Source organism: Zootoca vivipara, chromosome 12, assembly GCF_965207765.1.
Source record: "Zootoca vivipara chromosome 12, rZooViv2.hap1.1, whole genome shotgun sequence".
In the NCBI taxonomy this organism is placed as follows: Eukaryota; Metazoa; Chordata; class Lepidosauria; order Squamata; family Lacertidae; genus Zootoca; species Zootoca vivipara.
Genome location: NC_142595.1, coordinates 20,694,379 through 20,714,463, shown reverse-complemented (window position 1 = coordinate 20,714,463; position 20,085 = coordinate 20,694,379). Strand labels below are relative to the sequence as shown.

Genomic DNA, 20,085 nt, shown 5'->3' with positions numbered 1-20,085 from the left:
GTGGCTCCCTGACTTTGGAATTCCCTCCCTCTTGAAATATGGTTGGCACCAACATTGGTAGGTATTTGGTACTGTACTAGCTTACCTTTTAAAAAAAGTGGATTCTTCATGTATTAGGTAACTGACTTTTTTTGTACTGATCCGCCATATAATGTGTTGTTGTTTTTACTAGAATTGTTGTGTTGTTAGTTTGATGTACCCACCTTGGGATCATTTGTTTGATGAATAGCAGGTTAAAAATGATATGGATTCATTTATGTATTATAGCCACTGTTTGTTTAAAACTGGGGCAGATCTACTAAATAAGAATGTTCGTGTCTGTCTTCTGGTGTGTAATCACAGTATGGATTTTTCTCAAGTTACTCTATAATGGAGCTTTCCCCTACTTCTCCTTTGCGTCCAAGGTTTGTGTTGTTTTACATGGGATATTGTCTTTGGATTCTGCCTAGTTTCTTAGTAGCTGCTACAAGAATTAGTCTTAGTAGCTGCTACAAGAATTAGTCTTCACTTTCCACCTTTGTGGAAACACACAGCCTGTTGCTGTTACCTAGAAGTGGCTCTAAAAATGTGAGTACTGGGATTAAAGCTCGCCTAAAACTTGTCTGCTCTGGAAAGCTCTTCCTTTCTTCCTTGCTGTGTTTTGGGTTGGGTTTGATTATGAAATAGTGAAATAAAGGTACTTTGTACATGCTCAGAAGCAGTTTATAGATACTCCATGCTGAGCCTTGCCTCAAGTTAAGAACTTGTTTCTTACTGAATGCTGCCCAAAGGTAAGGGGGGGGATTGTAAAAGTATGAAGTATCTTTCCAAGTTCTTTGTGTACAATAATATCTCAGTAATCCTTATATCAAGAAGTCAGAATAATAACATTTAGCATATCACAAGTTGGTTGCTTAGACGGAAAAGAAAGTGACTTATTTGGAGCCGCTTAGAGGGCTCATAGTATAGAAAATGAACTGGGGACTTCCAGCTCACTCTTTGTGTTCTAAATATTATGTCACACCAGATCAGTATGCTGAGATACACTTTTGTAGAAATACCTGGTATCCTGGAGCATCCTTGTTAATCTAAGTAATGTAGTATTTTGATTCCATATTAATTTCAAGTACCGGGTATCTTGAAATAATTTTTTTAAGCATATGTGTTTGGGAAATTTACATTCCCAAATGAGCCATAAGCTATGGATGAAAGAGATTGTGTAGATTACATTCATATGCTTTTTTGAACATAATCCACCTTGTCATCTGAGCTCCAGCATTGTTCTTGTGGATCAGGGTGCCAAGTCTTGTGCTTTAGATTGTTGAGTGGGGTGGCTCTTCAGCTGTAACAGCTTTCATACCAAACTTGTTCTTTCATCCCTGCAAGGCCATATAGAGTTCTCATGGCTGTCTTGTATTATTGGCCTTGGCTGTCAGTGCTTGTTTTTCAACTTTGTCCTAGAATGGGGTGCTTTGGTTGCCCCAGCTCATTAGCTGTGGATGTTGTAAATTGTGGACAAAAAACTTCATTGGAACTTGCCTGTGGGGGACTATAGGAACATAGGAAACGGCCTTACTGAATTAGGCCCTTGGTCCATCTAGCTCAGTATTGACTACACTGACTGGCAGTGGCTCTCTGGGGTTTCAGGCAGGGGGTCTCTTCCCATTCTATGTGGAAATGCCAGGGATTTAACCTGAGACCCTTCAGCATGCAAAGCAGAGTCTATGACCCCTCCCCAAATACTTGCATTTTGCCGGCCTGAAACTTTCCATTAAGCTTGCTGACTCCTCAATTATCTGCCCTCTTGCCTGGTCTGGTATCCTTGCACCTGATTTCATCAGACATGATCCTGCAAGATTGCTCCTGTTCATGGCCCTAGCTAGTCTTGTTCAGTCATTTCCTATAAATGCAACATTGAGTAACCATAAGAGAATTGGGCAGCTGTGATTTCCCTGGTTTCTGGCAAGGTTTAGGAATTGGGTGAGAGTGAGGGATGCTTGTACAATGATACCTCTAGTTGCATTTACCTCTGGATACGTATCCTTCGGGTTATGCACGCAGCAAACCCTGAAGTATTTTTGTGGACTTCGCCGCATGCGCAGAACAGGCACCTCTGGTTGTGAAAACCTCAGGATCTGATCGGAGCTCTGGAACAGATCCTGTCCGCAACCAGGGGTACCACTGTATTTAGGAGTCCAGAGTCTTGATGCCTGCTGTGCAAGAATTCAAGAACAGTGCTTGAATCCTGACAAGACAGTACTGTTTTTGGGGGACAGGGGGCGGGCGGGTGTGGGGGACTCCCTGGTCCTGAATGGGATAACTGCCCTTGAAGGACCAGGTGCGCAGCCTGGGAGTCATTTTGGACTCACAGCTGTCCATGGAGGCACAGGTTAATTCTGTGTCCAGGGCGGCTGACTCCCAGCTCCATCTGGTACGCAGGCTGAGACCCTACCTGCCCGCTGACTGTCTCACCAGAGTGGTGCATGCTCTAGTTATCTCCCGCTTGGACCACTGCAATGCGCTCTACGTGGGGCTACCTTTGAAGGTGACCCGGAAACTGCAATTAATCCAGAATGTGGCAGCTAGACTGGTGACTGGGAGCGGCCACCAAGACCACATAACACCGGTCCTAAGAGACCTACATTGGCTCCCAGTACGTTTCCGAGCACAATTCAAAGTGTTGGTGCTGACCTTTAAAGCCCTAAATGGCCTCGGTCCTATATACCTGAAGGAGCGTCTCCACCCCCATTGTTCAGCCCGGACACTGAGATCCAGCGCTGAGGGCCTTCTGGCGGTTCACTGCGAGAAGCAAAGCTACAGGGAACCAGGCAGAGGGCCTTCTCGGTAGTGGCACCCGCCCTGTGGAACGCCCTCCCATCGGAGGTCAAGGAGAAAAACAACTACCTGACATTTAGAAAACACCTGTTTAGGGAAGTTTTTAATCTGTGATATTTTAAAGTATTTTGGTATTTGTTGGAAGCCGCCCAGTGTGGCGGGGGAAACCCAGCCAGATGGGCGGGGTATAAATAAATAATGATAATAATAATAATAATAATAATAATAATAATAATAATAATAATATAATAATAATAATAATAATGGCAGAGTTTGCTGTTAATTCCTCTAGTATTTTTCCTACTTTATGATTCTATAGGCTTGAGTTGTGTAGGCAGCTTGATCTTTAGACTTGTTCTCTGGATTATGGTGCCCTTGTATTATATTTCCACAACAAGGGTATAAAAATAAATGCCCACCAGCTCAGGCAACATGTGATGAGAGCTGAGAGAGTTAGTATTATTCCATCGTGACCCACTCCCACCCCAAGCCTGTCTCTACTCTGGCAACATATGAAGAAGATGTCCTTACCCTTTGCTCTGTCTCCTCCCTCCCCCTGAATGCTGGGGTGGTGGTGGGAGAGTTGTTCCTTAAGCAATTACTGTAAACATGGGCCTGTTGAGAACATACTGTTTTCCTCAAACCTTAAGAGGTGAAGGGAAGGGTTCCCCCTCCCCTTTCCTGACATGAGGGCTAATGGAGTTTACAGGAACTATTCTAGTATGTGCACAGACATTTTTCAGTGTGAGACTAGACCGCTGGCCTTCTGAACCTCTAGAACAGGCATGTCAAACCTGCGGCCCTCCAGATGTTTTGGACTACAATTCCCATCTTCCCCAACCACTGGTCCTGCTATCTAGGGATCATGGGAGTTGTAGGCCAAAACATCTGGAGGGCCGCAGGTTTGACATGCCTGCTCTAGAACAAGACTGGACTGTTCAGAGCAGACTTGCATAAAGTAGGCACTGCAAAACAGGCACAGGACTTCAAAGCTGCTGAGCAGCATTCTTATTAGGACACAGCAGACTCCTGTAAGATTATACATTGCTTCTGAAAATGGCTGCTGTCTGCTAGTAAGAATGCAGCTCAGCACCCTTTAGCCTAGTCTCTGTGCTTCGTTGCATATTTTAGAATTGCCCTTGCTGCTTTTTCAGGCTGGTTTTGGGTTATCTTCATTGGGCAGCTACTGTGCCCCAAGGTGCTTAGTGAGAGGCTTACTTATTAACTCCTAACTTGCCCATAGTGCCACCTCTCCCTGTCTCTGTCTCTCTAGTGATACTATAATTATAATATATGGTAATTATAATAATTTCTGTCTCACCATTTCTACAGTCTGGGACTCAAAGCGACTTACACAGATAAAATAGAACGAGCTAAAAACAGAAAAAGACAATCATTAAAATGTAATTAAACACTAATTGGCTGCATCCACCCTTTAGCATGCACCACCAATAGTGGGAGCATTTTCTGCTGCAATTTACTTGCCTGCCTTCTCCCACTTATGATGGTAGCAGCAAGCAGTAACCACTGCTGCACTGCTTACTCACTGGATGGCAGGTAGAGGGGGGAGGAAGAAGAAGTCACCGTCCATTATGGTGACTTACCTCATGGAGGCGGGGTGGGTGAGCAGGGTCATCTCACCAAATGGTTTGCTATCATTAGTCCCTCAAAAGCTGGAGCCTACCCCAAACGTCTTTTCTTGCTATTCAAAGTGTTAGGATTTGGGCCTGATTCATGTTACCTTTGTCTGTATCTCTGATCCATCTGAACCTTTCTTTCTCTGTACTGGTACTTTTAGTTCAGGCATAGGCAAACTCTGCCCTCCAGATGTTTTGGGACTACAACTCCCATCATCCCTAGCTAACAGGACCAGTGGTCAGGGATGATGGGAGTTATAACCCCAAAACATCTGAAGGACCGAGTTTGCCTATGGCTGTTTTAGTTCAAGCTCTATCTTTAATACTGCTTTAAGCCTCTTTACTACCCCCACCCCTCAAAAAGTGATTTATTACTTAGTCTGGACCAGAGGCTTAAGGTGAACTATAGTACTCGCATACAAATCTCAAATCCGTAAGATCCAGCATTCCAGGGAAATGTTTCTCCCCTGTTTCCCAGACCTCCTCCCCATATTGTTGGCAGTGGCAGAAACAAAAATAGTGTACACATGATATTGGAATGGGCACCTTGATGGGGATGCAAATTGCCCCCTTCCCAATCATCTGACTGGCCACTTGATCTGGGAGGGGGTAGTTAGATCTTCATGGCTCAGCTGAAGGGTGGGGCACTGTGTCTTGTACGTGGGTTTGCCCCGTGTGTAGGTTGTGGTGAAAAGTGTGGTGTTTGTTACCACTGGTGTGCAGACCCTGGAGATCTGACCAAGGATGAATGTGGGTCTTGGACCAAGAAAGTTTAGCTACCCCTGGCCTAAAAGATTTGTAGGTATGTCACACAAGTCTGTTTTTCTCAAAAACATATTGATACTAGTTCTGTATAGGAAAGTCAAGTATTGCACAATAATTTAAGATTAAAGTGTGCAGATATTTTGTTACATGTTTATGCATTGAGTGCTGATTAAGATAGCAGGAATAGGGCCTCTGAGTATATGTTTGCAAAAGTGACCCCTAGAGGAACTGGCAGTAGGAGATGACAGGTGTGGGACAGACATGGTCCCAGGGGCAGACAAAACTAGGGTATGGGCATGCAGTCTCAGAAAGATGGAGAGCAGGGAGGCTTAAGCAATCCTACTTTCTTGAAAAGAAATTAAGGACTGTTTGTAGAAAACTGGCTGGTTGAGAAACACAACTTGCTCACAAACTCTGACACTTCTGTGCCCACTTCTGATTGCATCCAGCACAACTTTTCCCATTCCTTGAGCTGCAGCTATTCTCCAGTCTCGCACTTCTGTTTGTACTCAGGGCCCCCCCAAACCTGGGCTCACTTTTGTGAAAGTAGGACCCTTTGCAACCTTTGGGATTAGGCGGGTTTGAAGAGGTTCTGCCCTGTCAAGTGAAAGGAATGAAATCCTTGAGTTGTGTTTATTTTTAACTGTAGCAGAGTATGTTGTTGTTGTTTTTAGTAAGCTTGTCTTTCCCGGAATTACAACATGTATGCACTGGGACTATCACTAGATTCAAACACATTAGTTTGGCCTGAACCCTTGGGAAATGTCCTTACTATAAATGCTATCGCCCATTGTTCACCACCACCCTGTTTCCTGGCCAAACCAGCTGCTCTTGTTTGCCTTGACATGGCTACCAAAAAGCTAACTTTTGTTGGAGATTAGGTCCCAAAGTCCTGGAGCTCTTCTTCACCATTTAAAGCAGTAAATGCTGTTTCAACATACTTTTAAAAGGGGCAAGTCTTATAAACGTTGCAAGTTTTCTTAAGCTGCCATGTTTATCGCCCACATACTGGGTGTTCGCCTGTGTTTACCTTCATTGTGATTACGTGTTTATATATGGATAGCAAACTGGGGTGTAGAAGATCAAGGAGTTGTCTAAGTTTTCTTTGGAAATTGTGATGGAATGCAGGCAATACAGTTTTCGGCTTTTGATGTCATGCTTTGACCTCAGATGTGTAATGGGGTGACTTAGGATGCAGCCTCCTTGGAGTCCGTTGAATGCCAACTTTTTATTCATGGTTATATATCTATATCTATATATCTACGTATATCTATATCTGTTCCATACTCTCTTGACTCTTTCTGCATCTTGCTTTCCTCACCTGTTCATTTTGAATTAGATATATACATAACAGGATGCCATTCCCTCACCTTCTTCCCCCAAAACCTGTTTTTATTTCTCATCACTCTCAACCATAAACTACCCCCCACCTGCTCTCAGGGTGATCAGGGTGGATTAAAAAAATAATAACCATTTTTTTTAAAAAAGTGACTAGAAGTTTATCTTAAAGAACAACTAAGTTAATCTGCATGTTAGCACTATATTATACCTTTCTACTGATTTAATTTTTACCTGGTAGCATTGAGGCTTGCCTATATCTATATCTATGTCTGAAGATCCAATGTGATCAGATATGAATATTTGCATTCAGCCTACCAAAGTATTTGGTATTTATTTACCTAATGAAAATAACCCAGTAACTACCCTTACTTCAATCTTTGTTACTTTGTTTTTGTGAGGGTGAGGTTGAGCCGAAGCAGAGAGGAGGAATTCTGTAAATAAGACATCAAATTTACCCAGTGGTCAGGTTCCTATATTTTTATGTTTAACCTCACAAACTCCCATGGCTATTGGTTGTAGCAAGGGGAATATTTTAAAGGCATTCCCTATATAGCTAAAGAAAAACCTACAAACCTTGCTACAAAATGTATACAATGCAGGATGCAGTACATAGTTGTAAGAATGAAAACAGTATAAAACAGGCATATCCAAACTGCGGCCCTCCAGATGTTTTGGCCTACAACTCCCATGATCCCTAGCTAACAGGACCAGTGGTCAGGGAAGATGGGGATTGTAGTCCAAAACATCTGGAGGGCCGAAGTTTGGGGATGCCTGGTATAAACAATACTCTATTTAGACAGGAACCATAGAATACGTTGGAGCTTCATCCCTGTGGAAACACCCAGTGCCCTGGCCCTGCCAGGCAAGGAATGTCCAGAGTGAGGAGTTAACTCTTCATTGACAAAAGTACACTTACAAGTAGGGAAAAGGCCTGTCCATCAGTCCTACATTGCTCAGCTACTCCAAGGTGAGCTGATGAGGCAGTTGCAGCGACAGAGAGGCCTGGCCCCTGACCTCAGCTTATGTATCTTCCTCACCCAAGTTGCGCATAAGCAACATGTGAAGACTGCATCTGCGTGTAACCTGCTTCTGCTCCTCCCTCTTCAATCCTTGCTTGGTCCTGGGAGACAGTGGAGCAGGAGAGGTGTGGGCAAGAGGAGGAGGAGTGGAAGCCCTTGACCGGGGGTCAGCAAACTTTTTCAGTGGGGGGCCAGACTATAAGCCCCCCCCACTCTCCCCTCCCTTCTCCACAGTACCGGACGAGCCACGGTGGCTGCTTTCCTGTGTTTTGCAAGTGGCAGGGGCTGGCGGTGGTGGTGGAGGGACGATGAGCGGCACATGAAAGGGCTCCGGAGAGGGGCTGCTTAAAATGGCGGCCGCTCAAGCGCTGCTGCTGCTGGCACCAACAAAGCCTAGCCCCCTTCCTTCTCTAGACAGGGCAGGGAGAAGCCAGGGAGGATGTGTTGCCGCTGTGTGAGGGAGAGGGAAAGAACGTGCGTGCTGGAGATCCACGCGGCGATTCCCGGACCGTCTGCGGGCCAGATCTAGAAGGCAATTGGCCCTGATCCGGCCCACGGGCCTTAGTTTGCCTACCCATGCCCTTGACACTCCACCAGCCTGACCTCTCCCTCCCTCCTCCTCAACCTGTTCTTTACTCTCCAATCCTGCAACTTATCCTGCCTGATTCTCGTCTCCTGTCTGTTACAGGCTCCCCCAGATCACTCTCCCTTCTTCCAAGTTAGCCTCTAACCCCCCTTCTCCCGGTGGTGCCCACTCCTCAGTATCCAACCACCACTCCTCAGTGTTCAGCCATTCCCTCTCACAACATCAGGAAATGACTTGGATTTGAAGAATTCCCAGCTTTCCTGGCCACCCAGCCTGTTCCCAAACCTGTGAGAGATTTCAACCAGCTCAGGAGGTGTCCTCCTGAATCCCCTTCTTTTATTCCCAATGGAATAAGGAAATAGTTTTATGTATTTTTTAAAGAGAAAATTCCAGAGGGAGTGCAAGTTAAAGCAGTTTAATCAACTTTGGTTCCCTTGGTCTTACAGCATAAACTGTAAATAAATATGGTTTCATGATCAAATGTGCACCATTCTTTAGGAACTACGGTATATGAAGAAATAATAACCATTGATTTTAAATCAGCTTGATTTAAATCAAACCACCTTGTTGGTGATTGCAAGCTTGTTTGGGAAAAGTCTAGGTGGAAATGGGTGGCAATATATTTTGAGGTCAGGGTTTAAAAAATTCCCACATAGTGGCTCTAGGCTCTGACTACACAGTGAGCTGAGCACACATTGTTGACTGTCTGTCTGGCCTCCATGTTGACTACTTTTAGTTAGAGCTGTCATGAGGTTTTTGTAAGTAATTTTGGTACATGCTTTAACTCTTATCATTTATAGTGTAGAATGGGAGAAGTGGAACATGTCTTTGTAGTGTCAGCTCCTCTGTCTTAAAGGAGGAGATGGGTAATGAAGTAAAATCAAACTGAAAATAAACTATTTACAGTGTAATTTTGTACAAGTCTACTTAGAAAAAAGTCCCACTGAATGTAGTGAATAAGTGAATGTAGGATTACAGACTTAAGTTCCCATGTGCCAGTAAAAAAATAAAAATAAAATCATATATGTTCCAAGGACCTGGGGTTTTCTGCTGATTGCCTGTGTGAGTGGATGTGGTAGTAGTAGAATCATAGAATCATTGTAGAGTTGGAAGAGACCCTGAGGGGCATCTAGTCCAACTCCCTGCAATGCAGGAATCCTGGCCACAGCCAGGTAGGCTCGAACCACCAGCCTTCTGGTTAACAGCAAGATGCACTGACCCTCCTCTGTCCTGGCACTCTGTCTGTTTATGTTAACGCTGCTGTGTAAGAACCCATAGACCCCCCCCCCCCATACCATATTTGTAAATGCTCATTCCTAGGGCTTTGCCTAATTTGAAGTGTAGTGCAGCAAAATCTCAGCAGCCGGAGTGGGATTCAGCAGAGCTTTTCTGGCGGTTGAGGGGCTTCCATGCCCTTCCGTGCTGCCATAAAACGAAAGTGTGGGGGTGGGGATGAAATCTGTGTTGATATGGAAGAGGGAACTTTTGGTAATCTCTGGCAGGCTGGGGAAAACATTCTAGGCAAGGGTGCTGCCTAGCAGGACTGATTTTGGTAGGTGAAAAGCAAGAGTGAAGGAATGTGTCGGCATTTTATTCTTTCCGGTGTTCCCCGAAGCGCTGCGAGCATCACTGCCTGGCTTGGGTGGGGCATCTTGGCGTGGGAGCTTCTCAAGGAGACAGAGGCCCAAACATTGCTGCAGCTCCCAGGGCGACCTGGGCGGGGTGGAAGAGAGGAGAAGCAATTGGCTCTCCTCTTCGCATTCTAGGTGACGAAGTGCAAGGAGGAGCCCTTTCCTCTGCATCCTCAGCAGGGACCTGAGGCCTGGGATTGGTTCTTTCTGCAGCCTAGGTAACCAGCACAGGGCGGAGCCTGGCTCTCTCTGCATCCTCCGCGGTGACCTGGGGGAGGGGATTGGCTCCGGCTGCAGCCTAGGTAACGGGTGTGTGATGGTGGTGGGGGGGTGTTGTCTCAGTCTCGCTGCAGCCTCAGCCCGGCACATGGGGTGGGGATTCCATATCTGCAGCCTGGGCATTGAGCAGGGGGTGGGGATTCGCTGGAACTCCTCTCTAAGCAACAAGAGGAGGAGCGCTGAGGATTGGATCTCATGCTGGGGTGGAGGGAGGAGGTCTGGCGATAGCACAGCACCTGTGGGTCACATGCTGGCAAAGGAGGGGGGCTTCTAAACAACTCGGGGGCGGCTGGCAAGCCTGCCAAAAAAGAAAAGAAAAAAAGAGCAACTGTTAACTGAAACCAGAGATGTCTGTCCAGCACCCTGCCTGGGTCACCCAGCTCTGCCTGCCCGGAATTTGCGCTCTACATAGACCATGATCTGGGTGGACAGCTCTGGGAGCGGCAGCTGGGGACATGAGAAAGGTATCCCTTTTAACCCTTTTCTTGCTCCTCCTTCATGCCTGCTATTAGATTTTGGCCACAGCAGGCCAGATCTCTTCCCACTAGGCACTTTGGAGCTAAGAAATCTGTAGAGGGAAAGGATGTGTTATATCGACTTGAGGAGGGAGAGGCTCTGAGAACAAGAGGAAATGGGTTGTGTGAGAAATGAATGTCCTGAAGTGGGGGAGGGTGAGCGGAGTCTTGGAATGGGGAGGGGTACATCTGGGAAGAAGCAGATGGTCGAAATGAGGGTGAGGGGGTGCAGAACAAAAACACCTTTGGCCCATATGGGTATCCTGGGCTGTTTACACCATGGAAGGTCCAGGTGGGGGGGGGCAGAGATGGGTACCTTGCTGACATATGTCTTTGCCCACATCATCACATCGCCCTGAGAAATCTTCTATGTGTAACTGGACAAGGCATCCATCCAGATTGTGTTACTTACTTTGAATGGATTTTTCGTGTTAAAGGGCACACTGCAGGAGAATAACAAAGTTGTTTTTGGTCAAGGTACCCATTTTGTGAGACGGGGGAGAGGGTTGTCTAAACTTGTTTTAGTTAATTTGGGATGAATACAAAAAGGGGGGTGGAGGAAGGAGAGGTGATCCAAATAGTGCCTCTGACAAATTAGGCCCTGAAAGAGCATTTGATTCTGCTGGGGTGGGGATGGTGAGAGTCCATAGCAGAACAGGATTGGCAGTTACAGAAGAGCCTGATTTGTAAGGAGGTCCTGAAATATTTGACCAGTGATTGAAGGTGATACCAGAATTTGCACATTCAGGTTTGAGCTATTATTGACAGGAGAAAAATTCTGAATAGTGTTTCAACCTTACGCTCTGACATTGGGGGTCGACACTTTTCTGTTTTGTTTTTGGTAGTGCTCTGAAAAAGGGGGCACTTTACTCTGCTGAGTTCTTTTCTGGAAGAAAGAAACAGCAACTTAAAAATTAGTGTCTCTGGCAGCCTGAATTCTGGATCCATATGTAACCTCTGTACATAGTAGAATAGTAGTTTGGGGAGGGGTATTTGTTTTCCTTAGGAAATAGGTTTGCGGAGGGTGGGGCCAGAAGTGCTGGCTGACAGTGGCACTTAAAAAACTGCAGATGTATTGTAACCAAAAAGAACAACTGCCTTTGCCACAGGGTGGGGAGGTACCTCTGTGTGGTTGGCAGTTCTAGGGCTGGGCCTGGATGAAAGGAACACACTCCTGCAGTGCATGAATAAATATAGCCTGCCTGTGGGGGGTGGCTTAGCCTTGGGAGAGGCCTGTCCTGCAGAGGAAGAATTTTCAGGATATTGTGGGGGAAGGGAGATGGCATTCCAAAGGAGAAGCAAGTCTGGTCTGGATGAGGGCTGATCACTGCTTTGCAGTTGGAAGAGGGCAGTGTGTTTTGGATGCGTTCAGCAGGGCAATTGCTTTCAGTTTGAAGGGCTGGTTAAGGTAGGCAGCTCTGCTGTCTGGAGCAGAGAGGGAGCTGCCCAGGCAGAGCACGCATGGCAAAGCCGGGTTCTTGAGTTGCATCAGGTGGCTGAAAATGCAGAGAATCCCCACCCCTTTATGCAAATAGCCAGAATGGCACCACAGGCTGATGCAAGCAAGCTATGGAGCAGCAATTCAGAATGACAATTGGCCCTCCCTTCCCTCCCTCCTTCCTCCCCTCCCTCCGCCAGCCAGCCAGCCGTCTGAGCGGTTAAAGCTGCAGACTCCCTGCTGCCTGGACAGAGCGAGCACTGCTGCGTAGCATGGGCAGCGACAAGGAGACAGCTCTTTTGCTGTTCATGGAGTTCCCAGTCTGTGCCCCGGAGCAGCCTCGTTGCAGAGCCGCTCTTGGCCAGCTCCCAGTGCAGAATGGCTGTAGGTGGGGGGAAGGTATCTGGAGCCCCACGACATCAGGGATGGTCCAGAAAAGGAGCAGGAAAGGTGGGGCTGCACCACATTCAGAATGAAGGGCGGCACTTGGAGGTGAGTAGGGTCAAATGGTGGTGGATGCAGTACGTCACAAGAGAGGCTGAAGTTATGCTGGAGATGTTTGTGCTGGGAGTTTTGCAGGGGAGGTCATCCTCCAGAGAAAAGAGGGCGGCAAGGAAAGGAGAAGCCTTATTAAGAGTTTTTAAAGCCCCCCCCCTGTTTTTCTTTTGTTTTTAGGACATTGATTTAATTGACATCCTGTGGAGACAGGATATCGACCTTGGAGCTGGGCGTGAGATTTTTGACTACAGCCACCGCCAGAAGGAGAACGAAGTGGACAAAGAACCAAATAATGGGGAGGAGTGTGGGGATGGCTGGAGGAGCAGAGGGGGCGATGCCGCTGACAGGGCCTTGCTAGTGGATGGCGAGACGGGGGAAAGCTTTCCTGCACAGGTAAAAAAACAACAACCCAACTCCCTAGTTGGGTAGGACAGTTTTCTTAGCCACCATCCTGCCTGGGATTGTTCTTTGTAACTGCCCAGTATAAGAAAATCTCCTGCTCCCTCTCACTGCATGTTTGGGTAGGCCTTGGGAAGAAAATAGCTGTGATGCTGGAAAATGTCCTCCCCTTTTCAAGCTCAGACACAACTCTTAAAAGAGTATTAGTTCTGAAAAACAGGCAGGGCTGCTCCTCCGTTTGTGTTGGGTTTGAGTACATATATATTCATTACCTTTCAGTGCTTGGTTCAAGGCCTTGGTCTGTGCTCTGTTGCTTTGTGGTAGTTCTCAACATACACCCCTTGTTTCTTCCTAGGCTTCACACCACCACCTTCTGATCCTTATCTCAGCATCCTGGCTTCTTCTCACCTCTGTTCTGTGAGAATTGGGCCTTCTCCCATGTCTTATTTTTGGTTCAACTGTTAAGAGTATGTTATTTAGTAAGAAATTTTAAATCTCTCTATAAATCTCATTAGTTTGATCCTAGCCAGCCTCCTTCCAAATGGGGCTAATATTTATCAGAGAATCCTGCTAGCAGATGCTGTGGGGGAGGCCATTTCCCCTTATTTCTCTTTATAACACCTCACATACTACTCTGGAGCCAATTTTGTGGGGGCACGGGACAGCAGGGGGAATCACCATGAGCCCTCCCCCCTAAATATGGTAGGAGCATCTTGTGAGTAGGATTCTACTTGGGGTTGCTCTTGCTTGGCATCCTAGTCTATATCTCTTTCTAATTTGGCAAATCCATCCTGAGTCTTCAGAGTAGGACTGTGATATCCTATCAAAGCCAGTTAATAAACTCTTGATACCTTGCCCTGGATGGCTTTGAGAACAGTGGTTACTGGGCACATCAGATCTCCAGATTCAGTCCCCACTTACACTTATAAGACTGCACGACTGTTTGTGGTAGTTGCTTACACTCCAGGTGTTTCAGGAATGCAGGGCAGGTGACAGCCTCTGGAATGGCTCACCCCACAGTTAGAATATCCTCTGGAAGCAGGCCTTCCCTTCTTGGGGGCTGCATCTAATTCTGCACCAAGAGAATTTGCATTTGAGTAAATTTTACTGTGTGAGATGTACCGTTTCTTGACTTCAGCATTTGAAATTTCGTCAGAATGCGGGGTGTTGGAGAAGAGACTCAAGGGTGTCATTGGAATAAGTAGTGGGGTGCTTGTGGAGGGGTTGTGGGACAGGGAACTGGGTGCAGTATTGGAAACCGTGCCAGATAGACAACCATGAAGCTATTGGCTGTTGAGGTGAGTTTTTAGGAAACTTTGTCTCTTGGTCAGGACTACCTGGTTCTGAGCATTTAGCCCTGTCCCAGGCTGTGCATTGGACTACATCACAGGGTTTCCTCCCTGTCAGAGACGGGTGTCACCTCAGCATTAATTACATTTATCTAAGTTCAAGAGAAGAATAAAAGTGAGTGGGGCTAGGAGGAAAGATAAAGGATTAGTTTAGTTTATTCAGCTAATGAATTGTTTTACACAGCCAAAAGAAAAGAAGTCTCGGTGAATTATAGAGGCAGTAACACACAAAATACAATACTTTTTAAAGCAATGCAAATGCACTATAATGTTCATCTACAATATCACCACCAACATAAAATAACCACCCCATCCACATAAAAATGTATACAAACAAGCACACACAAACACAGCCACTATTAATGCTGTTGAAACGTCCAGGGGAATAAAAATGTCTGCCTGGTGCTGGAAGGATGACAGAAAAGGGCCATTTTCTCATTGCCACCCTCCAGATATCTCTTAAAAGAGGCACACAAAGAATATGAGGATGTTCAGGCTTTTTAAAAAAAGTGAGTCGTATGTTGCCAGTGGAGGCTGGTCTGAAAAAGTTGAAGGGCACAGGTATAGATGATCTTACAGTAAAATGACACTTGAATTATTTGCTCTTTCAGGTGCCTGGTGTTGAGGACCAGACAGCCTTGTCTTTGGAGGAGTGCCTTAGGTTGCTGGAGGCCACATTTCCCTTTGGGGAGAATTCGGAGGTGGGTCAATGATGGCCCTTGGGAAAGGGAAGATTTAACTGCTTAGTAGTAACAGCATATGGCATATCTATAGACGCATTCAGTGTAAAAAATGGACTTGGACAATCTTTATCTCATGCCCTTGCCATAACCTTGTGAGGCTGTGAATTCTTTCAAATGAAGAGAAAAGCTTGTTCTTGTTCCAGGCACAAGGCCAGGTAGATTAGCAGGAAAGAAGTGGCGAGAATGCCACCCCTCCCCGCCCCTGCAAATGCTTTAAAGCCCCTAATACTGTGGTTGCAGGGAACCTTGGGAGTGGGGATGGCTGTTACAGTCTGCATCAGAAGTTCATGCAGAGAGAGGAAGCGGGAGTAATGATTTGTTGCTGACATGATGCTTCACTGCCTCATACGCACCATGACTGAAAGGTGTTTTGCTTTCAGTTTCCAGCTGCAGATGCCCCCAGCCTAACTGAAGTTCTGCCGAGTGAGAGCGGGCCTTCCACTGTGCCAGACGGGCTTCTGTCTCCCTTACTAACAGGGACAGAGTTGCCCTTCGACCTGGAGCAGCAGTGGCAGGACCTCATGTCTATAATGGAAACACAGGTGAGGAAGGATGGCTTCTACCCTTGTTTATTTTTCTAGGTCCTCCTCTGCTTCCTCTTCAGGTGGGTTTACCATGCCATTGTTTAGTGTTTTGCCAGGTTTCAGTCAAATGTGAAGGTTGTTAACATCTCTGTTTTGTGAATTTCTCCTTCTGTAGAAGAATGATCTTTCTGCTGCTGCTGCAACCATCTTTCCTATAACAATAGGCAGGAGCCTAGAAGAATTTGCAGCAAATGGGAAACCAGAGCTGCAGAGTTAGGTGACCATCTAGTTCAAGAGTCTTCAAAAGCAGTGCACACACTGCACCAAGTGACTGCCTGCAATGTAGCAGGGCAGAGGTCCCCTGGGAAGGGCCAAACAAAAGACACCCCTCTCTTCAGGGTCATAATAAGCTACTACAACTTGGGGGCAGTTCTTTCCCATCCTTAAAACAATATAGCATCCCTGTCACAGGATACATGCGGCCTGTTCATTATCCTTGCTGGGAAAATGTTTTGCCTCTCTGCATACCAGGTATTGTTTTATTTTTAAATATAAAAAATCCATCCACAAATTGCACAGCCACTGCTCCCGACCCTGGTTTTTTCACCTCTGGGCTGCCAGATTGGTGGTCATGACACTCCTCAGATGGCCAGATTTTGTCTAAGAGCAATCAGTTTCTGAACGTTTGTCTGCTGCCTGCTTCCTATACTAGACAAAAAGATTTATCAGTGGTGTGTCTCAGATAGGAGCCATTTCCGTCCCCCTCCTGGACCCACCCCAATAACTAGATAGATAGCTACAGAGGAGTATTGAGTAGGGCAGGATGCAGACCTGGCTTTGGCTTTCTTGGTAGATAGGGCACAGTTGCTAGCAAGCATGCTGCATTGTTATGCAAGTTCCTGATTTGTTGCAAACAGAGACCCGTGTCCCAGTTCTCCACATGTGCAAGTGGGAGGGAAGTGAGTTCCCTTCATGCTAACGAACTTAAAACTTCTGAATGATTGGGTCTTTGGTTTTTTTTTGCTCTCTCTCTTTGGAGGACTTGTTTTGTGTACCCGTTTATTCAAGTTGTGTTCTAGGAGGAAAATAGAGACACCTAAAGTCTGAAAAGTTTATCTTTCCCCTTTTCAGGGTATGGAGGTGAACAGCACAGCAGCTGCAGGGACCCTGTACGATAGCACAGGTGGAGACATTCTGAATGCCAACTACAGCCTTGCTCCATCCACCCCAATCAACCAGAATGTCAGCCTGCATCAGGCGTCACTGGGCAGCTGTACACAAGACTTTGCTTCCTTGTTCAGCTCTGAGATGGAGAGCCTCTCAGTAGCTGGCAGCTCAGCTTTGTTGCAGCTGGTTCCTGACAACTCCACTGGCTTCAACACCACATATGGCTCTACCAACCTGAGTGGGATCTTCTTCCCTCCCCAGTTAAATGGCACTGTAAATGAAACATCTGGGCCTGAGCTGCCAGATCCTCTTGGGGGACTCCTTGATGAAGCCATGCTAGATGAGATTAGCTTGATGGACTTGGCCACTGAAGAAGGCTTCAACCCAGTGCAGGCCTCCCGCCTGGAGGAAGAATTTGATTCAGACTCTGGGCTCTCCTTAGACTCGAGCCACAGCCCTGCTTCTCTCAGCAGTTCAGAAGCATCGTCGTCATCATCTTCAGCTTCCTCCTCCTTTTCTGAGGAAGGTGCTGTGGGCTACAACTCGGACTCTGAAAATGTGGATGTTGAAGATGCAGAAGGGGCAGTTGGGTACCAGCCAGAGTACAGCAAGTTCTGTCGGATGAGCTACCAGAACCCTTCTCAGCTGCAATATCTGCCTTATCTGGAGCATGTAGGTCACAATCACACCTACAACATGGCCCCCAGGACCTTAGACACTGACGAGCCCCAGCCAGCCACCATGGGGAAGAAGAGTGCCAAGGATAAGCAGGCAGACTTCTTGGATAAGCAGATGAGCCGAGACGAGCACCGGGCCCGAGCCATGAAGATCCCTTTCCCCAACGAGAAGATCATCAACTTGCCTGTAGAGGAATTCAATGAACTCCTGTCGAAGTACCAACTGAGTGAGGCCCAGCTGAGCTTAATCCGGGACATCCGGAGACGGGGCAAGAACAAGATGGCTGCCCAAAACTGTCGTAAGAGAAAGCTGGACACTATCCTCAACTTGGAACGGGATGTAGAGGATTTGCAGAGAGACAAGTCAAAGCTGCTCAGGGAGAAGGTGGAATTTCTCAGGTCCATTCGCCAGATGAAGCAAAAGGTGCAGAACCTCTATCAGGAGGTATTTGGCCGCCTGCGTGATGAGAATGGCCAGCCCTACTCCCCGAATCAGTATGCCCTACAGTACGCCAGTAACGGTAGTGTTATCCTAATACCACGCTCCTTGGCTGACCAGCAAGGCAGACGTCAAGAGAGGAAACAGAAAGACAGGAGGAAGTGAGAGGTGATGAATGTTGGCAGGAGAGTGCAAAACTTGCAGAAACTGCATCCTGGAGAAAGGGCTGAGCCCCGAAGAATTTGAAGGAACTTTCACGCCTTCTTATCCAATATATCTTCTCAAACCATGATAGCTGCCAGTCAGTGTATAGGAACAGACTGCTGGGCGGGGGCCTACAAGTCTTGAGAGGCAGAATGGCAAAGCATGTAGGGAAAGACCTGTGCCCCCAGCAGCCTGGAATCCATTATTGAACGTTGAGGGAGGGGGGACAAGCTGGCATAAATATGTGTGGGGAGGGGGGTGAGTCTTGGCAGAGGGTAGAAAATCTGAATTGTTAAAGCTGGATTTTTTTTTAAAGGAAAAAAGGTTAAGTGGACAAACTGAGCAGGCTTAAAGTCATCCCCCCCCCACCTTCAAACTTCGATATTCCAGATAGCTGGTTTTGTTTTCCCCCGAACCAGTTTTGGCATCAGTTGTATGGAATTTGACAACATGACTGAATCCCATGACATAGCCGCCATCCCTTCCTACATCTGTATGTATATGTAAGTGCAGGTGGAACACATTAAGTTGTGTTTGTTTAGGGGGGAAGGGTGATTTTTCTTAACCCCTTTCAGCTCGGGAGAATGGAGAGATCTCCATGCAAGGAGTTACCGAGTACAGCCTTTTGGGTGGACTTTGAGTTAATCTGCCATAAAGGTTGGAATGGTGGGAGTGGAAAGGGTTAATAGAATTACTATGATTCCACCACCCTTCTCTTCCATTCAAAACTCACTAAGCATGTCACTGCCCACAGTGAGGAGCCAGTGTTATACTGGGCTACCATCAAGGTACATTACAAGATGGCGCATGGTAACTGCATGCTACAATGCTGACATTTCTCACTGATTTGGCTTGAAGAGATTCATTCTGTGGACAAAAAGGGGTGTGTGAGGGCCAGGTGTGAAGGCTGAACTTTCATTTAGCGGAGGCTGCAAGGTGGAGGGGGGTCTGGTGTGTGATCACCACTTCGTCTACAGCACAATGGGTTTTACCCCCATAAAGTGGGCATGTTGTGTAGAGCAAATAGCCATCTATGGCAAGCCCCTTTCTTAATGGGCACTTTGGTTTTAATTTATTTCTGTAGGACTTGTGTGCGCCTGTTTCCCCATTCCCATAGGGCTGTAAAATGGATTTGTGGTATGCAGGAAGGAGAGAAGGGAGATGCTTTCCGCCAGATGATCAAAGCTGCTGAAAGGTATTTCTGCCATTAAGACTCGGTGTGTTAAACTGTGATTCCACAGCTGGTTTCTTTTCTGTCCTTGGGTGGTGTCATTCCAACTTCCCCCTTTCCTCCTCCTTAAAAAAAAAATAAGGCAAAGGGTGAGGGTAGTGCCTTGAACACAGCTGGCCTCAAGTTTCGAGGCAATCCTCGAAGCTGTTTAACTTGCAGTATAGCACAGCTGGGAGTATTATTGACTTTACCAGCATCTGATGAGCTAAATGGCTTTGGTTTTCCCCAGTCAGTCCTGTGTATGTGATGGCGTGTGAGGACTTGGCACTGAAATGGGCATCCTCCAGGAAACTCTGGGGGTATGAAGCACTGTAATAGAGGCAACTTCTGCAGCCATATGTTCTATATGATCTTGTTTTTTCTCAAGGCCATGATTTCTTACAAGGAATATATAAAAGGTGAGAGGGGAAGTAAACTATTAGTGAGTCTCTTCCACCTCTCAGGCTTCTGTGATTTGACAGCATGAAACTTGAAGCACAAAATGTGTTGGAACTGTGGCTGGGTTGCTGGAGGATAGAGCCCTGATGTGTGCATGTGTTAATTTATTTTTTTCTGTAGAGGTTTTATTTTGAATGGTTTCTATGACCTGTTGGGGAGAGGAGAGAGAGCGTATGAGCACAGGACAAAAATAAAATGGCTTATTCACTATTTGAGGATTTGTTTGGTGTCTTTAATTTTCTGCACTTTTGTTGGTAGGCCTGTGTTGTGATAAAGGTAGGGTCACCAAATTCAGCATTATAATGACTGAGGGAATGTGCCCTCTCTTGACTTTATGTACCGACCATGCTCCCCTCTAACAGACTGCAATACTTCTCAGTTCAGCATATCA

General features: G+C 46.5%; 1 protein-coding gene across 9 annotated transcripts in view; it reads left to right on the top strand.

The window, feature by feature from the left end:
- The window catches only part of NFE2L1 (NFE2 like bZIP transcription factor 1), a 31,838-nt gene extending 11,934 nt beyond the window's left edge, over window positions 1–19,904 (top strand). For 3 of the 9 annotated variants that reach the window (XM_035134324.3, XM_035134325.3, XM_035134327.3), the window contains exons 4-7: window positions 12,701–12,916; window positions 14,883–14,972; window positions 15,395–15,556; window positions 16,670–19,904. In XM_035134324.3, the coding sequence (XP_034990215.3) occupies window positions 12,701–12,916; window positions 14,883–14,972; window positions 15,395–15,556; window positions 16,670–17,986 (1,785 nt within the window). In that variant the 3' untranslated portion in view covers window positions 17,987–19,904. Of the gene's footprint in view, window positions 1–4,777; window positions 10,537–12,117; window positions 12,518–12,700; window positions 12,917–14,882; window positions 14,973–15,394; window positions 15,557–16,669 lie in introns of those variants that run through there. The other 6 variants (XM_035134334.3, XM_035134333.3, XM_088654912.1 and 3 more) reach the window with 6 other exon arrangements.
- Window positions 19,905–20,085: the final 181 nt, after the last annotated feature.